We start from the raw sequence: 13,624 nt of genomic DNA, 5'->3' as shown, positions 1-13,624 counted from the left end.
GCTGGGAAAGTCGTTGAGGATGAATAAGGCCGTCGATGAGGTGTCAGTCTTCCATCGCTGTGTTCATCGTCATCATCGCATATTGGCTCCCGTGTAACTTCCTCAGAAGGGCCTACATTCCTCTGCAAGAAGCAGCAAAGAACGCGTTTTCTGCGCTTCATCCATTCATGAAATTTTAAATTTTGGAGGCGCCGCGGTAGCCAGTAGGAGCTCGTTGGACCTGAGGTCTTCAGAAAATCTGCGAATGAAATGAAAGCATTTACTCACACGTGTAACGTTAAAAACTAAAAACAAACGTTTCAGGAGCGGGTCGCAGTATCAGTGCACTAGCCGTTACGTCCACGGTATTCGCCATATAATGTGTGCCTTAATAAAAAAAATTTAGGAATATTGTGGCCAAGGCCCTTTAGGTCTCATATGTAATAAAAAATTTAACCCTTTTATATTTAATAAAAATGTGTGCATTACTTGCCTTGATAATCGTGAATGAGCCTGCGTGGCAGACGTAACTTTCTACAAAAAGGCGCTAACAAAGAGGTAGTACATTGTCCAAACAATAAGGAACTGACTTCTTCAAAACTGCAATCTACTGTGTCTACAAGACAAGCGAGCTGCGAAACCTGAGCGTAGGCAGTGAATGTAGCTGCCGCATCAGCGCCACCAATGTCGGCACCAAAGCGCCCATGAACATGTACTGTTCACCTTGTAGGATGTCGAGCGCCTTGGCAACCCCTTTTATTGTCTAAGGAATAATAATAAAAAAAAAAAAACATTAAAAAGATTGTAAAAACGTGAGAGCTTTTGGGCATACCCGGCAATACTCCTGAATGAGCTTCTGATCATCTTTTTGTAGACGCGGCAGCGCGAGGGCGCGTCGCAGACAGCCTCCATCTTGTCCTTCTGGGCCTCGTCAACAAACTTCATTTCATCCTAGAGTGAATTCCAGCGAGTAGCGTTAGGAATAGGGAAGTATCTGCCTAGTTTCTTCTGACGACTAGCTATTTAAAAAAAAAAAAATGAAACTGTTCAAAATAGCAACATCGGAAATATACCATAGTCAATTAATAAGAAATCTAGACACTCGAAATTTCATTGACGTAACCTACGATTCGCTCCTTACGATATCAAGGTCAAACCCAACGTCCTATTTCTGCCGCGCTTTGATGATAATGTTCAAGGGAAATATGGTCTGGCGAGATTAACGTAATTTAACCCGAGCCAAGAACCCTACTGATCTCCAGCTCCACCTTTTTGACCATTTTAAAGGGGTGAGAAAAACAATCTTGAAGAGTCTGAATGTCAAGGATTTCTGTAGCCATAACCAGAGACAGGGTTCACTTTTAGGAAAAGTAACTGTAACTTTGCCGTTACCGTTTCGTCACTTTTGTAAAAAATTTAGTTATCGTTACAGATACGTTTTGAAAAAGTAGCGAGTTACAGCTACAATATACCAAAAAAGTAACGAGATACAGTATCTCTATACCAGTAACGCGATACTACCCAAGACTGGGCAATATAGCACCTTGGGGGCTATATTCTATTTTTTTTTATGATTTTGACGCCAGAGGTAACGTCAAAGCACCACGACACGACGACGCCACGACGTCATCGTCGACGACGTTATGCCACGCCAAGATACTGTCGTAAGGCCGTCGTGACATCGCGTCGTGTCGAGGACGACGCCGTTTGGCGACATCAAGTCGCCGTTGTAACGCGGTCATGACGTCGCGCGCCACATCGAGGACGACGTGGACGTGGCAACAATTACGGTTTCCACTGGGTGGGGCATTGTAAAACTTGTGGTTGTTCCCCACGCTGGACGGTGCGCAGGTAGAGGTACGTAACAAAGGAAGGTTGGAACGAGAGTTGCTGGATCGCGAGGCGGCAAAAATACATGCTTTTGAAAAAGGCGTTTGCATAAGCGTCGCATGGGTGTATAGGCAGCCGAAAGAGTAGTTTCATTCACACTAACTTGTAAATATTAACGCGGCGTTTTTTCCTTTCCTCGTTCGGATTGTGCGGTGGGGGGAGGTAGCTATTTTTGCTGGCTTTTTGAATAGGCGGTGGGCGGGCTGTGTCTGCTGATTTGGCGGTACGCAGTTTTTGTTGAGACAACACTAAGCGCGTACACGGCGATAGCAAAGTTGGAAGCATTCAATAAATTTTGGTTGCCAGTTAGCGCTTGTCCTGTGTGCTTCTTCGTCTTTTTGTCCCGCCTTTTTTGCGCTATTTTTAATACACATTCTGCCATTTATGAGGCCAGAGCTATGTCAATGCTCTCATCACCGTGAACGGTACGCACATTTCTTCAGAAACAATTGCAATCGGTTGCAAGTTACAAATACAAGGGGTCCCCAGTTTTGGAGAAACACTCTACGCTTACCGTTCCTTGTTCTTACCTTTTCCTGCGTTGGGGGGAGCACGGCTAGGACTGCCGAGCGGGGAACAACGCCGATGGCTGGACAGGGACGAGTCCCCGACCCTGGTCTCAGCCATTCCTCTATCCATCGCCCCCTCTATACTCACAAAGCCTGGCTGTTCGACAACGGAGCCATAGAGTCCCCGGTCGCAGATTTCGAGCGCGAGGATGTGGTAGCACAGAGCGTTTCGGGGGAACCAGGACGTCAGCGCACACCTATTGCAGCGGCGAGAACCCGAAACATGGTTTTCAAACTTGTGGAGAAAAGAAGCGGTAGCGCGAGGAACGCCAGGAGCAAGGGTTTTCCCAGGAATTGAAATTAAGTGAAGATTGACAATAGAGAAGTCGTTACGAATTAAAGGGGCGCCTTCACAAAAATCAAGGGGAAGGTGTACACCCCCCCCCCCCCTCCCCCCTTTAGGGTGTGTGGAGGGAAATCACTACCGAGGAGCACGAGCGGAAATTCCATCGCTCGGAAGAAGTGTGTTTCGGCATCTCGCCGCATCGGGGCGCCAGTCACGTGGCTCTCCTCTCATCCTTTGTCTGCCGCTTTACCTTTTAAGTTTCGGCGGCCGCTTCTCGTGGCGATCTGCCAGGCTTTCTCAGTATAGAGCTATGCTCTACTTACGAATGCAGAACGTGGATTCGTGCGCGTAATCACGTTATTTCAGAGGCCTTTTATTGTTCAGGCAAATAACACCATTAAAATCCGACCAGACTACGTGCAGCAATGACGTCGTGGATTCCCTAACTTTCAACATTTCCTCGACGCAATGTAAAAGAAAGAATTATATACGCAGTGCGGTCTACGTAAGCAATGTACACCATGCGCGGTGTCTCCTTTTGGAGCTGTTCGGTCTATAGGATTAACGCGTATCGGCCAATATTGCACAATCTCGCTTTACCGCGGCTACTACAACTATAGGCGCCTTTGTGCGCCGTTCGGCGTGAGGGCTCTGTTCCCAGCCCGTCTCACGCTTAGAGAGCGCTTCCGCAACTGCTCTTCGACAAAGAGCACTTCGATAGAACCAGGGAAACAAACATTCTCAAGAGCACAGTCGAACTTCACCAGGACCGCACGCCGTAATCCGAGGTAATCCGGTGTAATCCAGGTGTGCACGTACTCCTGTTGTGGAAGACACTTACTCACGCAACAGCTCACGAATTTGCACACACTGAAATTGTCGCCGCCAACCCACCCACGTGGGAGGTTGCACACGGAGCACCCCTCAGGGGCTCGCTTCGTATTGCGGGGCAAGAGAAGGTCTCGGCGGGTCACGATGAGAGAGAGAGAGAGGGAGCACAGCGATCACGACCGCCGGCGAACACGGAGCACGCATTGCCGACGCACCTGGATGTATCCGACCGGCAGGGAGTGTGTGTATCCAGTTGTCTTCCCGCTGACGCCACGACGGCTTCCATCCACTCATATATTCCACTCGCACGCACAAACAAACGGCGCCGTCTCGCGCGACAGCTGCGCGTACGCGCGCAGTAGGAGAGACACCCGCAGGAGACTAGAAACAAGGCGCCCGCTATTATATAAAGCGCCATACGCGCCTTCGAGTGCGCAACGGCGTCCTTGCTGCCGAAAGCGGTTATTAGCGGTACGTAGAGCGGAACGTCTATCGGTGCGACGCATGGGAGCAAGTGCGGTACTGGACTTTCCCTACCGCTGCGTTGCGGTTGATCGTTCGAGAAACGAAGGAGGATGGTCCGCGCGCTCGCTCGCACCACTGACTTCAGTCGACTGCGTGTCAAGGAAGATGTGCGTACAAGCATGGCGCAAACGCTCTTCGCGACGCTACGCGTCGGCCTGCCGCAACTGAAAGCTTCGCATTCAAATGCTGTGTGTACATGCCACGCCGTCTCCTCGAGGGAGAGGGCGACTCGGCGACGCGGCCTCACATCTTGTTGAACCGTACGCAGGAAGCCCGCGTTTGCAGGTTCTTGATGACGATGCGCGGGTGAAAGGCGTCCGGGTCCGGGTTGATGCACGTCAGGTTGGCGCCCTTGAGGAAGCCCCTGCTGCCGCTCCGGTGGTGGTTGTGGTGGTGGTGGTGCTGCTGCGACAGGGGCGAGGACGTGGCGGCCTGGTTGACCGCCACGGCCGGCTTCTGGTACAGCGACACCGCGGGGGACGCCACCGCCGCCTTGCGGTACGGGGAGGGCGAGGCGGGTCCCTTGGCGGTCCCCGGTGGGCACGCCGTGGGCAGCACGAGGGGAGGCCTCCCAACAGGCCTGCGCACGGGCGCCGGTGCCGGCAAGCCCCGGTGGGACACCGAGAGGTCGAGGGGCCGCGTGTCCTCCTCGCCCTTCGTGGGGCTCGAGGCGAGCGGGGTGGCGGGAGGGGTCTTCGGGGTCTGCGGGTGGGCCTGGGGCGGAGAAGCGGGTAGTCCGGAGCTGCAGGCCCCGGAGCCCTTCCCGGTGGGACTCTGGCTCCTCTTGGCCGGCTCCGGGAGCGACGCGCACTCGAGAAGCAGCTTGCCGGGCGAAGCGGGGCGGGCCTCGCCGCGGCCTTGTGCGCCGTCGACCCCGGCGAAATCGGCGCCGTCCAGCTTCCGGTTCTTGGCCGTCGTCGCTCCCTCCGGCCGCTCCGGGGACCGGCTCCAGGGGCGCCCCTGGCTGTCCGGGGACCGTCTCTGGTGCCTGGCGTACTGCAGCGTCCGCTCGGCGTTCCGCTGCTCCTTGCGCCTGGACTTCTTGGACTGCGGGGAGCGGGGCGGGGACATGGCCTGCGCCACTGTCGGGGGCACCTCCTTCGTCTGGATGGTGATCTTGTTGCTGCTCCTGTCCAGCGTGCTAATGGTGATCTTGGACAGGGCGGGGAGACTCTCGGCGGGAGGCTCAGACGCCTTCTGCCGTTGTTCCTGCTGCGGGAAGGACGATAGGACCGTCTCCGCCATCTGGGCACTCCCGAAGGCAGCAGGCGTCTCTGCTGCCATTGACCTGCGAGGAGCATACAGCACGGGAGGCGCGAAATCGTTCGCATGCGCACTCAAAATGACAGAGTATAGGGAGTCCCCGAGAAAAGATAACTTTGTTTTTCGAGCAGGGTAAATAAATTGTGAATCGCAGAAAGCTCAAACTCCGTGATGATGTCGCGCTAGAAATTAGGAAAGAACGCGGAAATTTGAGAACATGACGCTATTCGGATCGAAAAATAATTGAGAAAAACAAAATTTCTCCGTGAACCGACGTCCACCTAAGCCCAATATTGTCGAAACGGGAGATGACGTCCTGGGTGCCTGTACCATCTATTTAAGTGAGAGAGACTCGTCAACAAGAAAGAAAACACTATCCTCTTTCTCGCTCACAAGAGTTTTCCACTGATATAAATTTCACAAGCGTCCGCAATGTAAAGTTCTATTTTCCCGATCTATCCCAAGTGCTAGCGTGACATTCTCGCGGAGTTTAAGCTTTCTGCGATGCATAGTTTATTTACTCGGGCCAAAAACACTCTTCTCGTTTCTCGGGAACTCCCTGTACACGTCCCTACTTCCATCATCTGTTTCGCACGAATATGCCCGGAAAATACATTTTAAATCTATGGCCAGCATCTTTTTTCGTGACTAAGGCCACAGGCAGAAACTCGGAATAGGCTAACACACAAAAACTTAGTAAGTACAGGAATATAAAGGAGGAAATAGTCGTTCGGGGGGGGGGGGGGGGGGGGGGGGGAGGGGGAGTCACGTCTTCTTCATCCAACGCAGGCAACGCCATATGTACCGCTATGCCACAGGTTCCTCGATGGAACAATCATGCTTATCGCCCGGCTAGTCCGACTCAAACTCTCCGAGCAGTACATCTTCCCGGTGGTTTCAATCGAGATTTTTTATAGTAAACGTGCAAAGACTGCAAGTGTCGACCCAACCCTGATCAAACCCGTGACGTTTCCTAGAGCTGGATGACCTGACCACCCTTCAGTCTTGGACAGAGAGCGCGATACGTGCCGGCTGAACTAATCAACCATCCACACTTCTCGTCGTGAAGGCGTTCTTCACGTGCCAATGTTCGGAACGCCGGTCAGTGGCCTCAACCAACGGTCAATGCGGAGAGCAAGTCGTCTGCTTCTTGCGCAGGAGATGCGGTGACGTCAGAACGACGCCGAGTTCTGATTGGAAGGGGAGTGTGTAGACCTCAATGCGAGATGCTTCGAGGTCTACCCACTATTTTTTTCAGTCAGCTAATCAGAGCTCGGCGTTCTGACGTCACCACAACCTCGGCAAAAGAAGCAGACGATTTGCTCTCCGCATTGGTCCATCCGGCACATAGCACGGAGTCAGCCGATTGGCGAACGAGATGTTTCAGTGCGGCATTAGTACGGTTCCTATCCCCGACGAGACAACCGAGGCTACTAAAAAAAACAAAAAAACTCAATCGTGTGAAAAAAAAAACGCTGTGGAAGCCTTAGTCAGTACGTTCCGTCAGAGATGAAAGCCTGACTTTGCGCTTCTATCCGGCGATGAGAGCAGAAATATCCCTACTCACGACGTTATAACTGAGCACTTGGCCAATTGCGGAAGGCCGATCACAGCGCCAATCCCCTCTTGGAATTCGAGCACTCACGCGTCCCGTGTCTCGGGTAGGCGCGTCTCTGCAGCGGGTACGACGGGCGGAGTGACAGCGCCCGCAGCTCCATCTGGCGGGTGCATGTCCCTCGGCACTAGCGTCGCGGGAGGTCCTGCAGCGTCCGGTTCCGGACTCGCGAGGCTCTGGGCGACGCCTTCTTCCACTCCCTCTGAAGACTCCTCCGGCACCGGTCGACCGGGTGCCGTCGCCTCTTCGCGGGGGCACTGCTGTTGTTGTTGTCCGGTCGGGTTCCCGTCGCAGTGCCTCTCGTCAACGTCCGCCTGGGCCCCAGCCGTGTCCGTCGAGGCAGGTCGCTTTGCAGGTTGGGAGTACACCCGGAAAGCGAGGCGTAGGGGAGAATCCTGCGAACCCCGGATTAAGCCCTCCGTCACGAACTCCATCGCGGTCGTGTTTCCAGGCGTCTGAACGCCTGCCAACCGAACTAGCATGGAGATCCTTTTGCGGGTTCAACGAAATGAACCCGAGTCTATGGAATCTTTCTTGGAACTAAAGGAGACGAGCCTTGTCGTATCATTGACCTACACGCCGTTCACGATCATTCAGCACTGTAACGCCGTCTGCTCGGTGCCTAAAAGAATTCGCTTTTCTCCGCTACGCTCCACACCCTCATCGCATGCAGACGCTGCATTAATGGGTAATGGAAGCATGTCGTCGACACCGCAAAATGAACAAAAGCTGTCCGAATATCCCCGAGGAGTTCAATTCGTCCGCACTCAGCAGGAGTGCGTTCATCAGGGTGCTGAAGAAGGCTCACCCTCTTCCAGGCGTAGATGTAGGCCACGTCCATGAGCGAGTAACCTTCGCAGAGAACGTCGTTCATGTGCAGGATGTCGATCTGCGGACGAGAAACACTGATAAGTCTTGAAATGATCCCTGGCCTTATGGTCTAACACTTTATCGTACGCAGGTTTGTCAATCACTCGCTTGCACTGCTTCGGTTAAAGGGGCCCTGCAATCATATTTAAGCGTCTACCTTTTATGCGGTTTCCACGTCTCTTGGTTTTCGGGCAAGGCAGCGGGCACGGAAAGAGTAGCTAAATATCAGTGCGCCATATTTTAACCGGACGACACGGTAACCTCCTCCACCGACAAGGGCGACCCGCGGTACCGAAAGCGCGCAAAATGTGATGTCTTTGGTCCTCGGCTTACTACTGGTCAGAGCTACTGAAAACTTCTTTTTGGTCGAAATAGAAAATATAAGTGGCGCGAACCGTTTCAATTATTTATGAAAGTAGCTTTTGTTCACTATTAATGAAAAAAAAAAGAAATGCAGTTTATAAAGTACGGAAACAAGGAATGACCCGTCAACATTCCCGCCGCCAAGCGGTGGAAAAGGCGGCGCATACTAGAAAGGAGTAGTGGGATAAGGCGCCGACACGGAAAGGTCCCGGATGTACGCGGTGGCGCTGCAGTCGTCTGGACAGGAGGATCCGACCAGCTCCGAGCGTTCCGAAGGCCTTCGGCGAGAGGCTTTGTCTTGCGGTTTGGCCGTTTCGCGGTATGGCAGCGCGAAGTGGCTCCCATTCTGAACTGATCTTTACCCCGTGTTTGCTGTCGTTTGTGGCCAATGAAGTGTCATGCTGAATTAAGCGCGAAACACATGTACGACGAAACCGTCCGATCCGACGTCCGACCGCGCAATACGACGGTCGGAGGCGAGGGTTTTGAACGCTCTCCGATGCTACGAAAACCCTCGCCTCCGACCGTCGTATTGCGCGGTCGGACGTCGGATCGGACAGTTTCGTCGTACATGTGTTTTGCGCTTGAGTGTTTAATCGCGCAGCAAACGCAATGAAAGCCGCTTTGGCTGCCCGCTGCATACAGCCTATCCAGAACATGCTTTAGTGGCGCCCTCTGGCGCCGTCGACACGGAGTGCGGTGGCCGTGAGCGCTCGATGAGCTCACTATTCCTCCTCTAGTTCACGGCCACTCAAGCCAGGACCTACGACGTCATGAAGGAGGTTATTTTTTGCTTGTTTTTGTAATTCTAAATTGCCTATAACTTTTAAAATAAAGCGAATTTCGCGAAAAAAAAAGTTTCACTAAGTTACTACGTTCAGTGCGCTCAGGTTCGGTGCAAATTAAAAAACAGTAAAAAGTCCTTGCAGGGCCCCTTTAAGCAATCATAATTTGACTTCTACCTGAGATGGGACGCAACCCGCATCCTCTAGGCGACCGGTGCGTGCAATCCGCCTGCTCCGGGTACCGATCCCAGTACTTCTTCAAGACTTGCGACCAGTATAACGATAATGATCCCTGGAGAACGGGAAGAAAGGGGGACAAAAGACAAACAGAAATCTCCATACACAGCAAGGTGACTGGTGCGCAAACGAAAAAAATCCGCATGGTCCTGGTATCGAACTAGGGACCTCTCCATTTCTAGTGGAGCACTCTACCAACTGAACTAAGTAAGAGTTAAGGTAGGTTTATACTCCAACGTAACGTCGACGGGCGCGGCGTAGCGCAGTGCGCACAGATACTGATTGGTCGCAGATATCGAGTTCCTGGTTGCCGGCCAATGAAAGGCGCGCGTTCTGCGCTACGCTGCGTTCACTGCGCTCAACGTCGGAGTATAAACAGCCCTTTAGACGTCAGTAGAGAAAACGGGTTTTACCAGCTGCCACCATGGAAAAGGTCCTTGGTTCGATACCAGGACCTGATGGATTTGTTTGGAGATTTGTGCTTCTCCGTTGTCCTTCTTTGTTCCCCTTGTCCAAGGATAATTATCGCCTTAACTTTTTTTCTTTTTCCTTTTTTTGGCCGCATGGGTGGTTTAGGTAGCTCTGAGCTAGGAGATTTTTTAGCAGAAAACATATCGGTTCGAGAGCAGCTTCGTATCCGAAAAAGTTCACATTTTGCCGGAACTTTGCAGGAGCACATACATAAGTTTGGATGGATTTGGCGTTGTCCCCTTTTCGTCACACTTCCAAGGATTTATATATTTACTATTGCGGGACACTCATTCCAAACGTTAAGTCAGCGATCGTACTAGCCAAATTACCCTTCAACGGCTGTGAAGCTGTGACGTAAACTTAGTCGTCAAATTCGTATCTCGTTTTCATTATTGCTAGTGGACAAGGTTGCCAGGATTGACGCACACGTGCTATCCCCATTCCGAAGTTGACGTAGAGTACCAATTAAACCCTCTAACTTAGGTAATAAAGAGCGGTAAATTGCCGGTATACAAAGTTTTCTCACATGATACGAAAATCAGCAATTTCTGAACCTCACAACTCCTGAAGACAAAATATGCTTTGTGACAAAAATTTTATTTGTGACAATTTGCTTTTCCTCGGATACGATTCATGGGATCTAGCCGCCTGAAAATTCAATATCTTACAAAGAAGGTAAATATAAATACTCTGGGTTCCTTGGTGCACAGATGTTATAACGAGTAGGACGATCATGGACTCACATCATTTGAGTCAAAAAAGGGCACCAATACTGTAATAAAGCAGTCGCAACCGATCAGGTTAAGGAAGTGGGAACCATGTGCAGGCACATTTGTACAAAACAATGTCACAATTCTAAACGCGTTCACGCAGGACAAAAAAAAAGAATTACCTACGCTCGTTGATATTCCGTGGTGCGACGAAACCCCGGCAGTAGCCGGAGCTTTGTCGCGTGCCGCGCTTCGTCTCCCTCATTCCAAGAAGTTGGCCGCCGCCACACAGTTTACCAAGATATATCGAAGCGGTGCATAGACCGCGTTTACATGAATGCGACTTGAGCGCACCGACTCCAATCGTCCTTCCAATGAAGCCGACGGGGCAACGTTTACATGAATGCGCACCAAGCCTTACGCGAGGGTGACGACTTGCCGTGTCAAAGCTCAAAGTTGAAGCTGCGTTTCCCGCACCAGCCGCACCACGGGACTAGGTTTCCGGGTGCTTCGCACGTGGAAACCCTTCGACACCTTCAACGAGCGTAAAGATAGTGCCCACGGTTTTTAACGCTGTGCTAGAAGTTACGAGACGTAAGAAATATGAAAACCCAAGCGTTGTGGGCTCCGGGCCGGGCCGCCGGGCCAACAGGGGCGACGTACGTGCGCACGCCCTGACGAGCGAGATCGTTTGCAACCGCTCTGAGGCCTCTGAGGACGCCACCGCGCTTCGTCTCGCCAAACCTCCCCAAAGCACGACCGGACTCCGAGGCCGAATGGCCCGCAGCCGGGAACGGCACGGAGGTAGGAGCTGGTCGTTCTGCGGTACCCAGTGCTCGGAGGAGCTGTTGGCGTCGTTCGTACTTCCGTCGAAGCCTCTGGGAACTCCCTCGGACGCGTAAGTCGTACTTCCCGAGGCTTGGACGGTGGCCGCCCTTATAGCGAGAAGCTCCGCTATCTTTACAATGGCAATAAAAGCCCGCCTTTCGTCTCGGGAGAAAACTGCGGGCGCCCACATGGGACCGTTGTCTGCCGCCGCCTACGAGGATGACCGCCGCAATGTTCTCAGCTGTTCACTCGCTCCCGCAGCGAGGGCCTTCCCATAATCCTCAACGTTCAAAAATGCGATGCGACCTCCGTTTACACGGGCCGAAAGAATGCACATTTGCCGTCTCGACCTCCCCTCGTCTAGCGACTTGAATGCGATGCACTTCCCTAGCGCATTATGCCGTTTACATGACCGCAATCAATGGCTACGTTTACGTGGATGCGACTGCAGCGCATCGGATCCAGTTAATAAATCGAATCGGTCCATGTAAACAACTCGGATCGGATCGGGGTCGATCCGATCCGCTGGGACGGGGTGGTTTGAGATGGTCAATCCGAATCGAGACTCTCCATGTACACGCTAGCGGATCGAATCGAGTGCTCGAGCGAGGGATTACGGGGGCTTTGCTTCGCCTGCCGCTAGGCAAACCGGACACCTCGGAAACAATCTGAAGGTCACGAGGTTTGCGTTGTGATCCTTTGACACGAGGTGCCGCTGCTGGTCGATCCGAATCCATGTAAACTTAGTGATTGCAGTGGATCCGATTCGCTAACTGGATCCGATGCGCTGCTGTCGCATCCACGTAAACGTAGTCAATGCGACGACTGGATTCGATGCGACTAAGTCGCATTCATCTAAACGCGGCTCTAGACAGCGTCGCGGGCGACCCGACCTTTCGCCTCCACCGCACGTCTCGCGCCGGTTTTCTTCTGGTGGCAGGGTGTCGTCCGGACTCCATCGCTCATTGATCCCCAGGGAGAGAAGGAGGACAGGCTTCCGCCGGGGAACACCGCGGAGCTTCACACTCTCGACACACGACCCACGCTAAGCGAACCGACGCCCCCCGAGCGTGTGCGTGGACTCAACCGCTGCTGGAAGGCCAGCGGGCGAGTGCATCGGCGGCCACGGGAAAGGGGAGGGGGAATGCTGCTCCGCGTGTCGCCACGTCCGCGAGAAAACCCGCTCCTGTTCCGTTCGACAGAAACCCGTCGGGCGGGTAAAACGAAGTAGGTCAGACTTGTGCATACCTAACGCGTTACATGTATCTACTTGCTTTTGAAGTCACTTTCCGTCTTCCATAAGAGGGAAAGAGTCTTCTACCACGCTTCCAATGAGCGCGTTCAGTAGCGCCTTCCTTGCCTCCGAACGGAGTGACTCGAGTGAGAGTCCTCGGAGCACCTACTAAACAACACTCTAAAAAAAGGGGGTGTAGACGTTACACCCCTTGTCACATATACGACACCCCAAAACTTCAGTTGGATGTACAGCACACTGAAGTAATACCGACGCTACCAAACTTCACAGTCGGCTTGATAGCCGAGTTGTACAAGTCTTTAAAATAGTTAATGTAAGTGTGACTGACTGCAAAAAATGTTATCGGGGTTTTCTAGGCTCAACTGCAAAACCTGTGCGTTTTTTCCCTGTAGACTTTGATACATACTCTAGCTGTTTAATATGTTATATCGCACAGTCATCAACCCTCCTGCAAAAGTTCAGGCCGTCTGCTCGACGTCAGTGCGCTGTACATCCAACTGAAGTTTTGGGGTGTCGTATATGTGACAAGGGGTGTAACGCCTACACCCCCTTTTTTTTAGAGTGAAGAAAAAACAAAACAAAAAAAAAAAACGCGGCTCCAAACTTGCTTTTACTCAATTTCCGCTTCCTCCGCTGTGCCAGACGGACTCTGAATAACCTGGAAGCAGACGATGGCGAGCACGATCGTTTTTATTTGACGCCGGTATTGAAGAAGTCTTGACAAGGTCGCTGAAGAAAAAGCGAGTGACTGTACAGATCAGCGCTGCTGTTCGAAGCGATGCAACGCGATCGAGCCCTTCGCTCTGCGGTGCCCAAAGGCCGCCATTATTATAAAACCCGACAAAAACGTCGTCAGCTCACGCAAAACATAGAGCTCGGAGAATCTACGCCGCCGGTTGCAATACTTTTATACGGCCATACGTTTGTTTTGCCCTTCGTAACAAAATTCCTATGAAATGTATTCGTATAGACACGGGAAGTTCGGCCGCGCTCGGCGATCAAGGTTTTGTCGGCCGAAACGAGCGTCAGCCAACGTGCACCCCGATTTAGCTAAGCCAACAAAACATCAATCGGGATCATGCTCTGCGTGAGTGTCCAACCGGCTACCGAATTCGCGTCCATACCCTTCCTTGCTCTGTACAGCGCG

The 13,624-nt window shown here is 52.4% G+C and overlaps 1 protein-coding gene across 1 annotated transcript in view; it reads right to left on the bottom strand.

Moving 5' to 3' along the window:
• Nucleotides 1–3,075: 3,075 nt before the first annotated feature.
• Nucleotides 3,076–13,624, bottom strand: part of LOC115315503 (polycomb group protein Psc-like) — a 38,631-nt gene continuing 28,082 nt past the window's right edge. The window contains exons 8-10 of the mRNA XM_029974642.4: nucleotides 7,767–7,847; nucleotides 6,989–7,353; nucleotides 3,076–5,368 (exon numbers count right to left, since the gene is read on the bottom strand). Of these exons, the coding sequence (XP_029830502.2) occupies nucleotides 4,324–5,368; nucleotides 6,989–7,353; nucleotides 7,767–7,847 (1,491 nt within the window). The 3' untranslated portion in view covers nucleotides 3,076–4,323. The remainder of the gene's footprint in view (nucleotides 5,369–6,988; nucleotides 7,354–7,766; nucleotides 7,848–13,624) is intronic.

Source organism: Ixodes scapularis, unplaced genomic scaffold (assembly GCF_016920785.2).
Source record: "Ixodes scapularis isolate PalLabHiFi unplaced genomic scaffold, ASM1692078v2 PGA_scaffold44__24_contigs__length_19508400, whole genome shotgun sequence".
Classification (NCBI taxonomy): domain Eukaryota; kingdom Metazoa; phylum Arthropoda; class Arachnida; order Ixodida; family Ixodidae; genus Ixodes; species Ixodes scapularis.
The sequence above is the reverse complement of the archived record's forward strand: the minus strand, read 5'-3'. Positions and strand labels throughout refer to the sequence as shown.